Here is a 19,120-nt window from a genome sequence, read left to right as displayed (position 1 = left end):
ATATCAAAGTCACCAAGGATGATGGCAGTGTGATGATGCCTCAGACTATGGAGAAGGGATCTGAACATGAGAGGACAAGAGACAATGTGTTCTCTCCTTTAGCCACTGGATTAATTTTCGGCTCCAGCCTTTGAAGTTACATGAAAGAGGAAAACCAACCAGAGGGGTGGGCAGGAGCAACTGAGATAGAAGAAGGGACAGGCTCTTAGTTTCCTCCTCATTCAGATGAGACCCCTTCAACTTCGCCCTAGGTAAACCCTCGGTCATGTTCGCGTCTCATCCTCTTTCCAAATATCCAGACACTGAACAAGTCACACATTTCGGGCTCCTTTATTAGTTCCGATTTCCAAACCTTGGAACTGCTCCCTCCCTCCTACCTTATCCTGTTAGACACACAGTAAGTTCTGAATAAAGTACTTGTCGACTGACTTAAAGGTCTGCCCCCACGATTTGTCCCCTATTCCTCCTGATCTGGCTCTCACTGCTCCCCATCTGGCCCCAGCAGCAGCAGGGGCTGCGCATTCTTGCCCTTGTCATGCCAGCAGACGTCGAAGAAAGGGTAGACGGGGCCGGGGAGGCGCTCGTGAAATGCGTAGAGAGGGAGCAAGTTATCGAGGTCGCTGGCATCGTAGAAGCTGAGGATGCCGTCCCGGAAACTGAGATAGAGACCGATCCTCGAGGGCCGCCCATCCACTTTGAGCACCTTGGGCTCCTTGCTCTCCACGTGGGCCTCGTACACCTTCCCTTCGCGCAGCCCCAGCATCCAAAAGCCCTGCGAGGGGGTCGGGTGCAGCTTCCCCCGACGGCTGACGTCAGCGGAGATCAGCCCCAGGCCCCAGCGGGGCTTGTCGCCCACCTCCACCTCCCAGTAATGCTCGCCCTCCGACAGCTGCTGCTTGGCCACCAGCGCCACGGCTTTGTCGAACTGCTGCGGGTCATCCCCCGCTGGCGGCGCCTTCTGCTCCACGCACTCCACCCGCCTTCCAGACGGGGATACCAGCAGGCTGGGATGGGCAGAGGCTGGGTCGAAGGTGAGACTTCCTGGGGCTACAAAGGCGACGAGAAAGAGGGTAGAGTGAGGAGGAAGAAAAACATCTCCGAACCTTTGAACCACAGGCGGTCCATCATGTCCCCTCCTCCTGTACATGAAATTGCCTTTCTTGTTTCCTAAGGAATCACGTACAATCTTTTAGTTAGGCAACTGCAATTAAGATCCCAGAACAGACCCGGTTATTAAATTAATTGTCTATAATATGTTCATTATAATAATACCTAAGGAGAATTTTCATCGATTTGCTGTGTTAGAATTTAATATTAAGAGCTTCTTTTAGAGGAATACAATTTCAAGTCTTTGTAGTAATGTAGGGTAGCTGTAACTGCAACATGGGGTGCACAGCTTGAGTTGTTTGTCTTAATGAGGACAACTCAAGGAAGACAACCTTCCCAGGTCGGGATATTTGCCCTTTTGTGGTTTATGACCAAGATCGGTGTCTTTGGCTTATCTTTAAATCTCTTTCCCACAGTCAGTGTAATAATTAAGTCCCATCATGCCAGTGGATCAGTTAGAGATGACTGAAATGTGTGCTCTGATCAGATTCATCCAATTTTTACTGTTATTGTTACTTCCACACTGCAGGGATGGATTGTGCTTGTGACATACCTTGAGCCATACTTTCTAGAGGTTGGGACATTGAAAAAAGGCCATGATCTTGCAAATCCTTCTATGTCCAAATAAGATGTCTTCATTGCTGTTAAATCCCCCCAAAGACAAGGGCAAATGGGGGTGCCTGTCTTAAGCCTTTTATTGGAACTTATTAACTCTTGGCAAATATTTCCCAAACTTTAGTAACATATTTTCACCATTTGGTCTTGTTAGTCACTTATGTTGATTAACTGTCAAAAGTCTATAAAAAGAACTGTTGAACATCGAAATCAGGTCTGTGCCACAGGCTGGGCATGGTGAGACCACTGACTATATTTGCCTATAGGACAAGTATAAAAATAATCAGAGTATTCTAATCTAAGGGCCTTCAAGGACAATGGGTACACCAGAGAAAGGCAGTTCCTTTCCCCACTGTCACCCCAATAAATGCTTGTTGATTGATTTGAATCAGAACTTTAATTTTGCCTCAGAAACTTGCTGTGTGACCTAGGGCAAATTATATAAGCTCTTTAAGTCTTTGCTTCCTCACCTATTAAATGGGGATAATAATAGAACTCCACAAGTTTATTGTGAGGATCAAATGAAGATGAGAGAGAGAGAGAGAGACCAAACTTAGGATCTCATTGATTATAAGAGAACTCCAAGGTGAGGAAAGGTCCCTAACAATATACTGGCTTAGATCACTCAGAGGTGAAGCTTAGAGTCAGTCAGCCAGGATATTTCAGAGGTAGGACTTGAATAGAGGTCTTCCTACCTTTCCCATTTTTTATCCCTTGCATGATGGCATCTCTCCTAAGCCTGGAGCATTTGCAAAAGGTATTCCTCCTTGGTGGAGAGAATGATGGTACCTCACAGGAGATAACTTCTTGCTTTAGGTGATGACACTTAAAGTTTCTATACTCTCTTTGAAGAAAGATGGAGGGATGGGAGGAGGGCAGAAAAGAACAGACTGGAAATCTATTGAAGAACCATCTTTCCTCTATTTACCTGCCTTCCAAAATCTATTCTCTCTCCCCAGAGTCTCCCTGAAAAGATTCTGGAACCATTGTCATCTTCTCTCCAAGCAAAAAGGAACAACATCTCTCTAGATTCCAATCAACATTCTCTCCACCAATGAGGAGGCTTATGCAAATAAATCAAGGCTTGGGACTTCGGTTACAAATGTAAAATTCTTAGAATAATTTAAAGTGTTATATTATTACTGTATTATTTAAAGTGTCAGCAATTATTACTATTATCTTACTACTCTAATTCTTGGGAAATTCTTCCATGTATTAAGCTGAAATCTATTTGAGTTGGGCCTTAGAAGGGTAGGTAGGATTTTTTTTTCCCCCACTGGAAATAGCATTATTCCCGGTAAAAATTTTTGGTATTTGGGGAATAATAATGGTTGTTATTATCATCATCATATCTAGCATTTATATAGCACTTTAAAATTTGCAAAGTGCTTTACAAGTTTTGTCTTATTTGAACCTCATAACAAACCTGGAAGTAGGTGCTATTTATTATCTCCATTTTACAAATGAAAAAAACAAGGCAGACAGAATGTGACACAAAGTGACACAACTAATAAACTCTGAAGGAGAATTTAAACTCAGATCTTCCTAACTCCAGGCACATCCCCCTAGTCACTCCATGAGCTAGCAGCCCATGATATCTGTGCTTTCATCAATGTGACTACTCTCAAGGATGCAGCTCTTTTTTCCTCTGTACCTTATGGGACTTTGTGATTATTCTTACCCTTGTTCCCAGTAAATTCCTTTAGAGTAAGGATTCTAAACTTCTTCTTTAAAAAATTGTAGTGATCTCCTTTTGGCAAATTAGTAAAGCATTGGCTGTCTTCCCTCCCCCCATGCCTAGAATTCTCTCCTTCTTGGTTTCTCTGGCTTGCTTTAAATCCAGCTAAAAATCCACCTTCTACATAGAGTCTTTTCCAGACTCCCTTAATTCTAGTGCCTTCCTTCTATGATTATTCCCCAGTTCATCCCATTATTTGTGTAATTGTTTGTACACTATCTCTCAGACTAGACTGTAAGTTTCTTGAGACTATTATCTCTTGCTTTTTTATACTTAGGATTTAGCATTGTTCCTGGAATATAATAGCTGCTTAATAAATGTTTGCGTGTCTGACCTGTGGACTTCTCATGATAAATTTTTTTCAATAAACAAAATATATAAGATTTCAATGGAAATAAAAACATTGCAAACAAGTGCAAAAGAACAGAAATAATAAATGCAACCTCAGATCACAATGCAATGAAAATAATAATTAGTAAGGGAACATGGAGAGGCAAATCAAAAATTAATTGGAAATCAAACAATGCAATTCTCCAAAATCTGTTAAAGAACAAATCATAGAAACAATCAATAATTTCAGCAAAGAAAATAACAATGATGAGATATCCTTTGAAAATCTATGGGACACAGCCAAAGCAGTTCTCAGGGGGAAATTCATATCCTTGAGCACATATATTAACAAATTAAGAAGGGCAGAGGTCAATGAATTGGGCATGCAAATTAAAAAAACTAGAAAGTGAACAAATTAAAAATCATCAGATGAAGACTAAATTAGAGATCCTAAAAATCAAAGGAGAAATTAATAAAATTGAAAGCCAAAGAACTATTGATTTAATAAATAAGACTAGAAGCTGGTACTTTGAAAAAACAAATAAAATAGACAAAGTACTGGTCAATCTAATTAAAAAAAGGAAAGAAGAAAATCAAATTGGCAGTATCCAAGATGAAGGGAGACCTCACCTCTAATGAAGAGGAAATTAAGGCAATCATTAAAAATTATTATGCCCAATGATATGGCAATCTAGTTGATATGGATAAATATTTACAAAAATATAAATTGCCTGGACTAACAGAGGAAGAAATAGAATTCTTAAATAATCCCATATCAGAAAAATAAATTGAACAAACCATCAAAGAACTCCCTAAGAAAAATCCCCAGGTCCAGATGGATTCACAAATGAATTCTATCAAACATTCAAAGAACAACTAATCCCAATATTATACAAAGTATTTGACAGAATAAGCAAAGGAGTTCTACAAAATTTATTTTATGACACAAATATGGTACTGATTCCAAATCCAGGCAGGTCAAAAACAGAGAAATAAAACTATAGACCAATCTCCTTAATGAATATAGATGCAAAAATCTTAAATAAGATACTAGCAAAAAGACTCCAGCAAGTCATCATGAGGGTTATTCACTATGACCAGGTAGGCTTCATACCAGGAATGCAAGGATGGTTCAATATTAGGAAAACCATACACATAATTGGCCATATTAACAAGCAAACCAACAAAAGTCACATGATTATCTCAATAGATGCAGAAAAAGCCTTTGACAAAATACAACACTCATTCCTATTGTAAACACTAGAAAGTATAGGAATAGAAGGGCCTTTCCTAAAAATAATTAACAGCAAATACCTAAAACCATCAGCAAACATCATCTGCAATGGGGATAAACTTGAAGCCTTCCCAGTAAGATCAGGAATGAAAGAAGGATGCCCATTATCACCTCTATTATTTAACATTGTACTAGAAACACTAGCTGTAGCAATTAGAGAAGAAAAAGAAATTGAAGGTATTAAAATTGGCAATGAGGAGATCAAGACTCTTTGCAGATGATATGATGGTCTACTTAAAGAATCCTAGAGAATCAACCAAAAAGCTAGTGAAAATAATCAACAACTTTAGCAAAGTTGCAGGATACAAAATAAACTTACAGAAGTCATCAGCATTTCTATATATTTCTAACACATCTCAGCAGTAAGAATTAGAAAGAGAAATTCCATTTAAAATCACCCTAGAAAATAGAAAAGAGTTAGGAATCTATCTGCAGAGACAAACACAGGATCTATATGAACACAACTACAAAACACTCTCCACACAATTAAAACTAGATCCAAATAATTGGAAAAACATTGATTGCTCATAGGTGGGATGAGATAACATAATAAAAATGACAATCCTACCCAAATTAATTTACTTATTTAGTGCCATACCCATTGAACTACCAAAAAACTTTTTTACTGAATTAGGAAAAAAAAACCATAACAAAGTTTATTTGAAAGTACAAAAGATCAAGGATATCCAGGGAAATCATGGAAAAAAAAATTCAAAGGAAGGAGGCCTTGCAGTCCCAGATTTCAAATTATACTATAAAGCAGTGATCATCAAAACAATTTGGTACTGGCTAAGAGACAGAAACGAGGATCAGTGGAATAGACTTTGGGTAAGTGCCCTCAGCAAGACAGTCTATGACAAGCCCAAAGATCCCAGCTTTGGGAACCAAAATCCACTATTTGATAAAAAAAACTACTGGAAAAATTGGAAGACAGTAATGGGAGAAATTAGGTTTGGATCAACATCTCACACCCTACACCAAGATAAACTCAGAATGGGTGAATGACTTGAATAGAAAGAAGGAAACTATAAGTAAATTAGGTGAACACAGAATAGTATACATGTCAGATGTTTGGGAAAGGGAAGATTTTAAAACCAAGCAAGAGCTAGAAAAAAATAACAAAATATAAAATCAATAATTTTGATTACATCAAATTAAAAAGCTTTTGTACAAACAAAACCAATGCAACCAAAATTAGAAGGGAAGCAACAAATTGGGAAACAATCTTCATAACAAAAACCTCTGACAAAGGTCTAATTACTCAAATTTATAAAGAACTAAATAAAATATACAAAAAATCAAGCCATTCTCCAATTGATAAATGGGCAAGGGACATGAATAGGCAATTTTCAGTTAAAGAAATCAAAACTATTAATAAGCACATGAAAAAGTGTTCTACATCTCTTATAATCAGAGAGATGCAAATCAAAACAACTCTGAGGTATCACCTTACACCTAGCAGATTGGCTAACATGACAGCAAAGGAAAGTAATGAATGCTGGAGGGAATGTGGCAAAGTTGGGACATTAATTCTTTGCTGGTGGAGTTGTGAATTGATCCAACCATTCTGGAGGGCAATTTGGAACTATGCCCAAAGGGCACTAAAAGACTGTCTGCCCTTTGACCCAGCCATATCACTGCTGGGTTTGTACCCCAAAGAGATAACAAGGAAAAAGACTTGTACAAGAATATTCATAGCTGTGCTCTTTGTGGTGGCCAAAAATTGGAAAATGAGGGGATGCCCTTCAATTGGAGAATAGCTGAACAAATTGTGGTATGTGTTGGTGATGGAATACTATTGTGCTCAAAGGAATAATGAAGTGGAGGAATTCCATGTGAGCTGAAACAACCTGCAGGAAGTGATGCAGAGCCAAAGGAGCAAAACCAGGAGAACATTGTACACAGAGACTGATGCAATGTGGTACAATCAAATGTAATGGACTTCTCCATTAGTGGCAATGCAGTGATCCTGAACAACTTGGAGGGATCTATGAGAAAAAACACTATCCACATTCAGAAGAAAAACTGTGGGAATAGAAACACAGAAGAAAAACAACTGCTTGATTACATGAGTCGAAGGGATATGGTTGGGGATGTAGACTCTAAATGAACATCCTAATGCAAGCACCAACAACATGGAAATAAGTTCTGATCAAGGACACATGTAAATACCCAGTGAAATTGGGTGTCGACTACAGGAAGGGTGGAGGGAGGGGGGAGGGATAGAATATGATTCTTTTTTTCTTTTTTTTTCATGGAACATGATTCTTGTAACCATGAAATAATGTTCTAAATTGACTAAATAAATTAATTTAAAAAGATTTCAATGGAAAATTGTTATATTGAAATAGTCATAAAATAGGGAAAAACCCACCACCAACAAGTTCACAGATTCTCTTGCCCTGGAGGCTTTACTCAAAACATGGGAGGCTTTCTTTTCTTTTGATACCTCAGGGATTCCATGTGACACTTGGGTTATTGTCTTTGATTCTCAGTACACTACATGAGCATCCTATCTCTCTTCCAGCTAGACATTTCCTTGATACTTTCACTTCTGGCACTCAAATCAGAACTAGTCATGTAATACCGGTACTACTACCCAAATTGTATATTTTTGTTACCCTTTGGGTTCTTTTTAGGAAATACCAGCATGTTGTGATACTTAATAATTCAGCTTAAATCAGAGATTGTTTTTATAATAAATAAAAGATGAGTTTTTATAGCTGAGAGCATTTAGCATCAATTAAAAGCACTACAAATTTTCCTCAAATTGACCTTGCAATTCTGGGTTGGAATGGCCTCACTCATTGTCTCTGCAGTATCTAGGATATATAGCTTGACAGACTAATTGGACCACCTGCCTGCCATAATCTGGTTTATATGAACCTGTCATTTATTTTGCTTTCCACTGTATCTGATTAGACTGATTTCTCTAAGGTTGCAATGGATTTCACTGCAAAGGTTTCTGGGATGTAAAAAATAAATAAAAATTTCTTTAATTAATGTGTTTCTCTGGTCCTTTCCAGGGACAGCACATGGTCAGTGTAGGGTATAGTGTACCTATCAGAAGTGGGGCACTGAATGGAATAAAAGGCACAAAAAGAGAAGGAAACCCCTTCAAAAAAAACTTGAATAACTTTCCACTTTTACTTGGAATCCATACAAGGTAGGATAGAGTGCTGGGTTTGGAGTCAGAAAGACCTGAGTACAGATCCAGTCTCAGACACTTACTTGCTATATGACCTTGGGCAAGTCACTTAACCCTGTTTGCTTCAGTCTTCTCATTTTAAAATGAACTGGAGAAGGAAATGGCAAACCACTGCAATATCTTTACGAAGAAAATCTCAAATGAAGTTACCAAGAGTTGAACGCGATTGAAACAACCACCAGACAGCTAACTGTGGCCCATGATTCTTGACTGCCTTGTATTATTTTCCAGTTACTTTGGGTGTAGCCTTCAGTCAGCCTCTTGAGTTCTTGAAGAGCAATAACCAGGGCATATATATATATTTTTATCTCTTATCTTGCTTCTCCCACAGTGTCTAGCAATGCCTGGGCACCAGCTCAGTAAACATTGGTGCCGTGAATTGGAATGGATTGAGAAGCTGCCATTGAGAGATCAGTTTGAAGGGTATGCTGGTACCCCTGAGAGGTGGCCAGCTGTGGGAGAGGAAACCTCGCACTTCCATACCTGGCATTAGGGCCCGGAACATCTTCCTCCAGACCTGGAATTTGAAGTCATCAGAGATAATGGGCAGCTGAATGTCCAGTCTAGCAGCTGGAGGGGACTCTGCTAGGATTTTCTGCAACCTGAGGAGACGTCAAGGGTAGAAGTAAAGAGAGTGCAAAGGGCAAGTGAAGAGTCTGAACTTTCCAGGTATGAAAGAGACCAAAAAGATGAATATCAAATGTTATTGACACTGGAAAAGAAGTTGCAGCAAATATGGAATTGGGTGCTCGGAGTACTCCAAAGGCTCAGGTGAGTAGGACAGGGAGTCTAGGCGATATGATACAAGTGCTATCCAGCCAAGAAGATGCTGGCTAGGTACTCAGGTTTCAGCAGGAATTGTGTCAGGGTAAATTCAGTATCTTGTATATGAGAGCGATTTAGTGGATACAAGGCTGGGTCTGAAGTCAGTAAGACTTGTCTTTCTGAGTTCAAATCCAGCCTCAGACACTTACTAATGGTGTAACTCTGGGCAAGTCACTTCATCTTGTTTGCCTCAGTTTCCTCAACTGTAAAATGAACTGGAGAAGGAAATGGCAAACTATTCCAATACTTTTGCCAAGAAAACCCCCAAAGTTGGTCACAAAGAGTCAGACATGACTGAAAACAACTGAACAACAACAAAAGCTGGTGTGTATGTGTGTGTGTGTGTGTGTGTGCAAGTGTGTGTGAAATGCAAAGAAAATTATGATCCTCCATGTGAAAGGGTTTGTTCTCATGTAAGAGTTTAGGGGTTCATGGTGAGCAAGAACCAGTCTATGTGTGTTAAAGGATTTTGAATAAGCTTCCTGAGTTCATCAGAGACCATGTATACATAAGGGGGGGGGGGTACCACCCTGTTCCCAGCCCCTCTACCTCCACTCTCACCCACCCCCCAGTGAGGGTGATGGAAAGGACTAGACCTTTCAGGAAGAACAACCAGGCCTTGCCTGCCCTGTTAAGTCTCACCTGCTGATCACCAGGCAGTATTTCTAGATAGAAGAGAGAAAAGATACAGAAAAATGAATTAGAAGCAGAAAGATAGGAGGGAGGGAGCCAGTAAGTGAAAGAGTTGGGAAAGGTAAAACTTGCTTTTCTGCTTCTCCCTTACTCCCATTGGGAGGGACTAGAGAAAGTCAGAGTCAAAAGGTGAGGCAGAAAAGAGCTGGGCCAAGACCAGGAGGGCTCAGGAAAGAGATCCAAAGAGTTTAAGAAAATTTGGGAGACCAAACAGGATTATAAATTGATTCGAAGAAATTAGGGCAGCTCAGTTGTAGCAATGTAAGACTAGATGGGAGTCGGGAAATTTGGGATCAGTGGGGTTCTGGGTCTGGCGAATAATAAGCACTTCATGTATGCTTTTTTTCATTCTTTTGTTCATCAATTCATTCAGACCCTTCTCTATTTTGGGATCTCAGTTTCCCTATTTGTAAAACGAAGGGAGAATATTAAATAATGTCTAAGGTTTCTTCCATTTCTAACATTATACAAATCTAAGCAATTTTAATGATTTTTGAATTCTCCTCAGAGACTCCAAAAAGAATTTCTAATGGAAGGACGAGGGGAGGATTTAGGAAACTTGGGACAGCCCTCACCCTGAGGAATTCTGTCTGCGGCTGATCAGTGACTTCATCCAACACCTTCTCCATCTGCTGAAGCTGGTCCAGGTAGGAAGTGACAATTCTACGTTCAGCCTTCAGGGCCGTCCCTGCCTCTCCAGTCACTCGCTCTGCCTCTTTGCCTAGTGAGGACTCCAAAGCTGCCAGGAAAGCCCGCATCACACCAAGCTGCTCCCCGACCGCACGCTGGAACTGACGCACTGTCTCCTGGGAGCAAGGGTTGGGGAGGGATGAGGCCCCCAGACCTCAGTTCTCTCCCCCAAATCCCAGATATCTAGTACAGAGCCTCATCTCCATCGAGAAGTCAAACCTTCGTCATACTTTAGGGATTTGCCCTCCTGCCATGGACTCACCACTCACCCGCCTCTTTAGATGGTTCCCTGGAAGGGTCAGGCATCCAAACTGTAAACTCACTTACCTCCACCTCAGCCAGTTGCCGATCCAATAGAGCCACAGTCTTCTCTTTGCGCATGCACGCCTCTTGTAGCTGCAGCCTCTGTTGTGGGAGTTGCTTCTGTAGAGAATAGAGATGTGGGATGCTTAGGGGGAAAAGAAGGCTCCGGAAAGGGGAGAGTGGAGGGGGGAAGATAAGACCAAAGGGAATCATAGAAAATGGTGGAGCCAACTCCATTCTCTTTGACGGCAAGGGGACTATATCCTGATTCAATGCCCATCAAACTTCACGCCTTCTCTGAAGCCTTTCCATCTGGCAATGAGTGTTCCCTGTCCAAGCCCTTATGTACTGCTTCCTGTCTTTAACGCTTGGCATTTACTAACATGACACCCCTCCATTGGAAGATACCTCTGCAAAAAGGGTCAGCATGAATTGACTGGAAAGCTATGTCTGGGCAAGAAACTTCTGAATCTCCTTATTGGCTCAGTATAGATCACTAGATGTTGACTGACTCCTTATCTTATGCTCCCCCCCCAAGCCCTCCTTGCAAGACAGTCTTTCATCCTTCCACATATCCTAAGTCCAATTAAAAAAAAAATCCTTTACCTTCTGCCTTAAAATCCATAGTATTGGTTCCAAGGCAAAAGAATGGCAAGAGTTAGGCAATTAGGATTAAGTGACTGCCCGGGCTCTAATGAAGTGTCTAAAAGGTCAAATTTGAACCCAGGATCTCCCATCTCTAAACCTGACTCTACCTACTGAGCCACCTTGATGCTCCAATCCCCAGTCTTATTCCTCTACCATCGGAACCTTGAGTTGAAGTGAAAACTGGAAGAAAGTTGGGGGGAGGGGGGGGTGTGTGTGCGCACGCGAGCCCGCGCGCGCGCACACACACACACACACACACACACAGATGTGATGCAAAATCCACTCCCTCTCTCAGCTCCTCTCCCAGCTCCAACTGTTGCAGACCATGATCTCCTCAAACCTTTTGGGGAACGCCCTCTCGTGGTCAGAGGACACAATTTCCTCATATTCCGTTATTTCGTTTGAGCCCAAGGAAAGAGCCCTGAACTTGGGCATGAGAAGACCTCGGTCCATCCAAGTGCTTTGTGTCCCTGGCCAAGTTAATTCTCGTGTCTGAAGCTACAGTTTTTCCTCATTCCAGACCTTCAGGTGCGAGGATTATTTCCAATAATATTTGAGTTTATTAAACAGGGCTGTTGGGAGGAAAGAGCGTCTATCATGTACATGCTATTTTATAAGTGAGCTAAAATTAGAACCTAAACCAGCTAGCTGGTCAGAGTGGATAGAGTGACCAACCTGAAGTCATAGAGTTTATCTTCTAGAGTTCAGATCTGGCCTCAGACACTTACTAGCTGTGTGATCCTGGGCAAGTCATTTAACCCCTTTTGCCTCAGTTTCTTCATCTGTAAAATGAGCTGGAGAAGGAAATGGCAAACTACTCCAGTACCTTTGCCAAGAACCCCCCCAAAATAGGGTCACAGAGGGGTTGTTACTCTGAACAACAACAAAAATTGCTATATGCCGAGGAGGGTTCATCCTGTCCTTATTAACTCTATTTATTTATTCATTGATTGATTGATTGATTGATTGATTTTTGGTCCTTAACTCTAGAGAAGCAGAGTGTAGAACTGGGTTGAGGAGCTCAGCCAGTTTAGAAGGTCAGGCTAGGTGCTGGGCACTGTGCCAAGAACTAAACTATGTAAAGGCAAAAAGGTAGTCGCTATTCTCAGAGTTCACAGTCTAAAGGGCTCCAGGATGCTCAGTCACGGGTCCTGTGTTTGTATTCCTCTGCTGCCAAGTACTTATTCCATGTGACTTCTGGCCAGTGGATAGAACAGGTTTCCTCATTTCCCAAATGGGGGGTGGGGGTGGGGGTGGGGGTGGACTAGACCGGGACGACCCTTCCAGTTATAAATCTCCGCTCCTCACGATCCCACTTCCAAGTGGCTCCCGGACTTATTCTTGAGCTGGGCAGAGGCGATACCCCTTCCATTCTCCAAAGGGGGATAGGCAAGCCACGTCCTCCTCCTCCGCCCAGCCTCCCGGGAATTTCCCAGTCCTGGGGTGCCCGTCCCGCCCGTATAGCAGGCAAATCAGCGGATTGAACTGTGAGTCCAGAGAGCCATGGCACGCGGCCGGGACCTCATTTTGCAGTCCCTGAACAACCTGAACGACGAGGAGTTCACAAGGTTCAAATTCAAGTTGCATGAGATGCCGGTGCGGATCAGCTTCGTCTATTTACCCCGGAAGACCGTGCAGTCCCTGACCCGCTTAAACGTCGCCAACTGGATGGTCAGTAGCTTGCCGGAAGACGGCGGGGTGAAGCTGACAACGATAATGCTCCAGGGCATAGGCAAGCAGGAGGAGGCTGTGAGGCTCGAGAATGCAGCAAAATCCGGTGAGACTGCCCGCTTTGAACCCCGGACACTTTTCTGTGTCAGAACCGGGGCCTTAAGTCAACATCAAATGCTTTCTTTCTACTAGAACCCCCGTTTCCACACAGCACCCTGCCCTTAACCTCCTTGCCTCAATAGTTACATGCTCTTTCACTTCCCCAAATCCCACCTGGACAGGACCCCACACAATCAACTGTGAGAAGTCCTCTAAGCCCCATAGGGAGTTCCTTTTGTTTTGTTGTTTTGTTTTTGTTTTAACCCTTACCTTCCGTCTTAAAAGCAATCCTGTGTTGGTTCCAAGGCAGAAGAGCGGTAAGGGCTAGGCAATGGGGGTTAAGTGACTTGTCCAGGGTCACACAGCTGGGAAGTGTCTGAAGCCACATTTGAACCCAGGACCTCCTCTCTTAGGGCTTGGCTCTCAATCCACTGAGTCACCTGGCCACCCCCAAAGGACTGGAGCACCTTCTAAAACCTCAGAGTCTTAGCTCTGATCAACAGTGAGAGGACTGCAAGGAGGGTCCCGTCAGGTAAGATCTCAGTGATAGGAAAAATGTCTATTGTGTATTGTGTGAGAGGTAGGAGAAAAGGAAGCACAAATCTAGTACTCCCTGGACACACACAGCAAGAGCCTAATAATATCCAGCCAGAGAGACAAAGGCAAGCTGTACTGGCCACTGATGAGGTCATTCAAAAGGGGAGGGAACAGTTAGCCAATTTTCTGGATCCAATCAGAGAGGGTGCTTGGGGAGGTAGACCTAGGGCTGAACTGGAAGCATGCTGGAAAAACACCAGGAGCAGGGCATTTGTCTGAGCCTGACCTTAATTTCTAAAGAAGTAGGTTCTTTGCAGGAAGCTATTTGTGAAACATCATGCAATAGGGCACGATCATAATCACTCCCATTCACAAGATATTTTCAAAGTATACAAATATAACACCGTGAGGTAGGTAGTGCAGTTAATATGATCGCCATTTTATAGACGAAGAAACAGATTTAAGGCCACATAGTTTGTAAGGCTCTGAAGCAAGATCTGAACCCAGATTCTTTAACACTAAGTTCAATGCTCTATCTACCTTTCTTTATTGCTTCCCATGGAGGGGGTAGGGGCAGATTATGGAGGGCTTTGAAGACCAGCTAGGATAAGCAGTGTAAACTTATTCAGATCAAAATAGGGAGCCATTGAAGGTCTTTGAACAGAGGGTTGCTATATTGGTTGGCAGGGGGAGGGGTTAACAGAATTTTGTAGCTGGAAAGCCCAGCTGAGATTTTTGCAATAATTTAGGCAAGAGGTGATGAGGGTGGCATAGTGGCAATGAGCATGGATAAAAGGAGACAGATGTCATCTGGAAAGAGAATCAATAAGAATTAGTGATAGACCAGATGGAAGAAAGTACCTCTCCTAATCAAAGACTTCAAGCCATAAAGAAAGAGGAAAATATCCCCACTTCTGGCATGCCTGTCAGCAGTCTATTCTGTTGCTGCCTCCCCATTCTCACCTGGTTCCTTATTTCTCCTTCTCCCCCAGAGCCATAAACATCATGAAGTGGAGCTGATTGGTCTTCATTGCTGGGCTCATAGAAATAGACCAATGAATCAGATGGAAGCTATCACTGACCCTAATTTAAGGAATCTCTTTAATTAAATTAATTTTTAAATAATATATATTATATATAATTCTGTATAATAAATTAATTAATTAAATTTAAAAACAAATAAAAAATAAAATAAGATAAATGGAACTAAGAGCCTTAATCTACTAGAATTTTCAAGGGGGCAGCTGGGTAACTCAGTGGATTGAGAGCCAGGTCCTAGGTTCAAATCTGGCCTCAGACACTTCCCAGCTGTGTGACCCTGGGTAAGTCACTTAACCCTCATTGCCTTTACTACTCTTCTGCCTTGGAACCAATACCCAGTATAGTTAAAAACAAACAAACAATCAACTTTCAGGGCAACCTTTCCATCACTGAAACTAAGGGACATCCTACACCAACCGTCCTCTGGCTCCATCTCTTCCCACAGAGTCAGGTTTTGTGCCTAGCTTCGGCCATTTGCACCTTCATTTCTGCACATTAAAATTCACCAAAATCTAACTATCTCACTGCTTATTTATAGATTTGTTCCCATATAGTCAATATGGTGAGACTATCTGAATTGTTCATACACATACATGTAGACTGCACAAGTACATATTCATGTGTATGTGTGCTGTCACCTCCAAATCTGGGGGAGTGCATGATCTCTCCTGTGCCTGCAAACAGGTTCAACCAGAAAAACACCTTCCTATGTATTTGATCCCAAGATGCACTTCTTTAGATGTGTGCAAAGGTCAGCATCTGGAGCCTCACCCTCCGCCCCTACCACACACATACAACCCTCTGACACTAGATCTCCAGCCCCCCAGATTCCCGTCTCCCTGGTAAACCTTCTATTTGTGTATGTATGGAGATAGAGAAGGAGATTTAAAATTTAGCACTAGCAGGAGTTCCTTAACAAAGATGACTTTTCTTAAACCCAGCCTGGAAGATTCTGCCTGGAAGAGGAAGGAGAAGGAGCTTTAGGGTAGTCTGCATCAGAAGAGACTTCTAAGATGTTTTAAATGGTTTCCTCTCCGCCATGGAGGACATAGCGAAAGAGGAAAGCACAATTCTGGCTCTTCTAGGGCTCTTAATAAGAACTCAGACATGTGCCAAGCTTGTGCCAAGCCTCTCTCTCCACATCCTAAACCTTTTGCCCAGGATTCTCTACCTACCATAAAAAGGGAACCCCTCCCTCCCCTTTCCATTCTGCCAAGACTCTGTTTATCCTTGATATTACATTCCTTCCTGTAAGTTGAGAAAAACACAAGTTGTATTGAATGAAGTAATTTGAGCACTACACAAGTTCTATTTGTCAAATTCAAGTTCAAAGCGACTTCTTCATATTCTGGGAATTTCTATGGCATTTACCCATTTGTCCAACTTTTTACAGTAAACACGATGGCCCTGACCTTGGATCTCATTGCTTTGCTATCAGACTTCCTTCTCTAACTTCACTCCCCTCTCGAATCAGAACCTATTCTGGTTCCACTCCTTTCCTGGTCTCCAACAAGGATGAGTCTTGTAATTGGTGGGGAAGATCAAGAGGACAAAAATATAAAATAAATACCCTGAGTTTCCCTCTGTTTACTAACCTTGTCATCTTCCCAACCTATTCTCTATTCGCCTCCTATCTTCAGGTCAGAATTTTGGCAATATTTCCAAGCTTGAACCCTAGTCACCTTTCCAAAAATGAAAAATGGCTCCCTGTATCCCAGGAGCTCCTTCCTGCACTCAGGACCTGCTGGTCCATTTGCCCCATCCATAGGCCTGTGGGTATATTCCCCTTTTCACCCACTCCAAAGTCCCCAGGACCAAGGTGGTAGGACTAGGGCTGGGGGAGGGATGGGATCCTGGGACAGTCACCTTCATCCTCTGGTGAGCCTCCGCAGCAGTGACCACACTGTGACCTCGGTGCTTGCCCAGAGAAGCACAGACTCCACATATCAGTGCCCGGTCCTGCTCACAGTAGACACTCAGGGGGTCCAGATGCTCCTCACAATGGCCCTGCGGCACCTGAGCCAGGCTCTCCACCAACCGGGCCAGCTGCTGGTTGGTATTAAGGCCATCGGGTTTGGTGGGTGCCTGGCAAGAAGGGCAGAGCACAGTCCCAGCCTGAGGATCTGGGGCCAGGCGGAGCAGGCAATTACGGCAGAAGCTGTGGCCACACTCGGCCGTGATGGGTGCATCAAAGAGCTTGAGGCAGAGTGGGCAGGACAGATCCTGGTACATGCCCTGCATCAGGGCAGGAGCGCCTGACATGATGGGACCTGGGGGCAGAGAAAGAAGGAATGGATTAGAAGTACTTCTTGAGACGCCACCAGCATTTCGTGGGTACCCAGTTAAGACCTAAGCATTCTTTTCTTCCAGGTCAGACCCAGGTGTTCCCATCCTGTTCCTTCCTCCTTCCAAATAACTAGATAGCACAGACAATAGAACATGGGGGCTATAGTCAAGAAGAGCTGAGCTCAAATCTGTCTGCTGACACTTAGCAGTGTGACCCTGAGCAAGTCACTTAACCTCTGCCTCAGTTTCCTCAACTGGAAAATAGGAATAATAATAATAGCATCTAACTCCCAGGGTTGTTGTGAGGATCAAATGAGAATTTTTTTTAAATAATATTTTATTTGATCATTTCCAAGCATTATTCATAAAGACAAAGATCATTTTCTTTTCCTTCCCCCCACCCCCATAGCTGACGCGTGATTCCACTGGGTGTCACATGTGTTCTTGATTCGAACCCATTTCTATGTTGTCAATCAAATGAGAATGTTTTTAAGCACTGAGTAGGATGCATGGCATATATAGTAGTGCTAATAAATGCTCCTTTCCTTCCTTCTTTTCTATATTCTCATCCCTCCAACTTAGACTAGGGTGTACCTATTCCCCTAATTTTATATCCAGGTGTTTTCATCCCTTCAGCTGGGACTTAGATGTTCCCAAAACTTAGAACTAAGCAGTTCCGTCCTCCCAGCTCAGTCCCAGCCATCAGATCACATCAGTGTTCCCCATCTGCATAGCACAGATCAAGAAATCCCCATCCCCCCTCTAAGGATGAGGCCAGAAGCTGAGCCAAGTTCTATAAAAAGTCCTGACAGATGCCTGAACCAGTGAGTGGCCCGACAACCCAAAGAGGGAGAGAACAAATGCCACAGCCCCCCCCCCCCCAAGAGCCTCAGTTCAGAATCAGATCCTATTTTTTCCATACTGTGAAAAAAACACCACCATTTTTCCTGCCCTCTTCTTCGTCTCACTCCCCACTTCCCCAAGGTCTATGATCACAAGTTTCCTTTTCCTGCCACACCAATCCCTCCAGGAAAACCCAGGGCCTCCTTCAAACTCCCCGTAGTTTTCTTGATTCTCTTCATATCCTAGAGCCCTCTCTTGGTCAAAGACAATGAATGACTCCCTGAATAACCCTACTCTATAGATCTCAGAATTCTTTTTTTTTTCATTGTACTTTTATTATCATGCAAAACACACTTCCATTTTGGTCATCATTGCAAGAGCACGTTCATACAAAACCAAACCCCCCAAATAAAACCATAAATACACTGATGTGAAAGATTGTTTTCAGACTGACTGATTTTTATTGTATGAGCCAAATAGAAGGGTACTGTATACAGAGGAGATTTGGTAGATCCCAGAATTCTTGACCTTCCCATTCTCAGCTCCCGATTCGTCCAATCTTCTCAGCTCTGACCCCGTCCTTCATTCTCTCTGACTGTCACATCTTTCTCAAAATTCAGGCTTTCTACTCCCTAGACCTTTCTTCTTTACTCTCTCCTATTCCAAGAAGCAGAGCACCTCCCTCTCCATTCTAACCCCTCTTACTCCCTCTGGGAAGAGAACGAGAGAATGTCTTACCAAGATCTGGAGACGTTGCTAGAGGTCAGAGTTGTGAGGTGGCGTGGTAAGGAAGGGGACTCAAGAGCTTGGAGTAATGACCCAAAGTGAGTGTCCAGCCCACGTTCTCTCTGACTTTGACTGAATCCAGTGGTATTTATATATCTTGGCCCAACATAGCTCATCATTCCAACCAGATCTATATTTGGGTGGTAACAAGAGACCAGGGGGAAGGGCATCACATATCAGAGCCACCTGTCAAGGCTGAAGAATTCTCCTGGAATTAGCCATCACCCCTCTCCCCCCACACACACCCCAAGTCCTAGAAATCCTGCCATCCCCACCCTCAGGCTAGCTCGGAACCCAGCCCAGCCCAAAGTCTAGTCTATTATAGAGCCAGAATTCAGCTAATCATCCAATCCATATTCAGAGCCCAGTCCAGTCAAGAACTGAGCCCAGAATCTTTAGACTACAG

General features: G+C 42.8%; 1 protein-coding gene across 1 annotated transcript; it reads right to left on the bottom strand.

The window, feature by feature from the left end:
* Window positions 1–314: 314 nt before the first annotated feature.
* On the bottom strand, window positions 315–18,806 carry TRIM72 (tripartite motif containing 72). The gene is made up of 7 exons (XM_007497980.3): window positions 18,667–18,806; window positions 16,666–17,069; window positions 10,828–10,923; window positions 10,386–10,616; window positions 9,760–9,782; window positions 8,776–8,894; window positions 315–1,047 (listed from the first exon to the last, which is right to left on the bottom strand). The coding sequence occupies exons 2-7, from the start codon at window positions 17,059–17,061 to the stop codon at window positions 479–481; spliced, it is 1,434 nt and encodes a 477-aa protein (XP_007498042.2). The 5' UTR covers window positions 17,062–17,069; window positions 18,667–18,806; the 3' UTR covers window positions 315–478.
* Between the last annotated feature and the right edge of the window lie 314 nt (window positions 18,807–19,120).

Source organism: Monodelphis domestica, chromosome 7 (assembly GCF_027887165.1).
Source record: "Monodelphis domestica isolate mMonDom1 chromosome 7, mMonDom1.pri, whole genome shotgun sequence".
Lineage (NCBI taxonomy): Eukaryota > Metazoa > Chordata > Mammalia > Didelphimorphia > Didelphidae > Monodelphis > Monodelphis domestica.
The sequence above is the reverse complement of the archived record's forward strand: the minus strand, read 5'-3'. Positions and strand labels throughout refer to the sequence as shown.

Bases quoted from the DNA above. Each gene is read 5' to 3' on its own strand.
- TRIM72 (XM_007497980.3), bottom strand. From the start codon at position 17,061: ATGTCAGGCGCTCCTGCCCTGATGCAGGGCATGTACCAGGATCTGTCC. The intron at 9,783-10,385 runs GTGAGGGCTGTC...TCTTCTATCTAG, and splicing joins CGCAGACAGAATTCCTCAGG to AAATACTGCCTGGTGATCAG. The intron at 1,048-8,775 runs GTATGGAAGTGC...TCGCCTTTGTAG, and splicing joins GTTCCGGGCCCTAATGCCAG to CCCCAGGAAGTCTCACCTTC.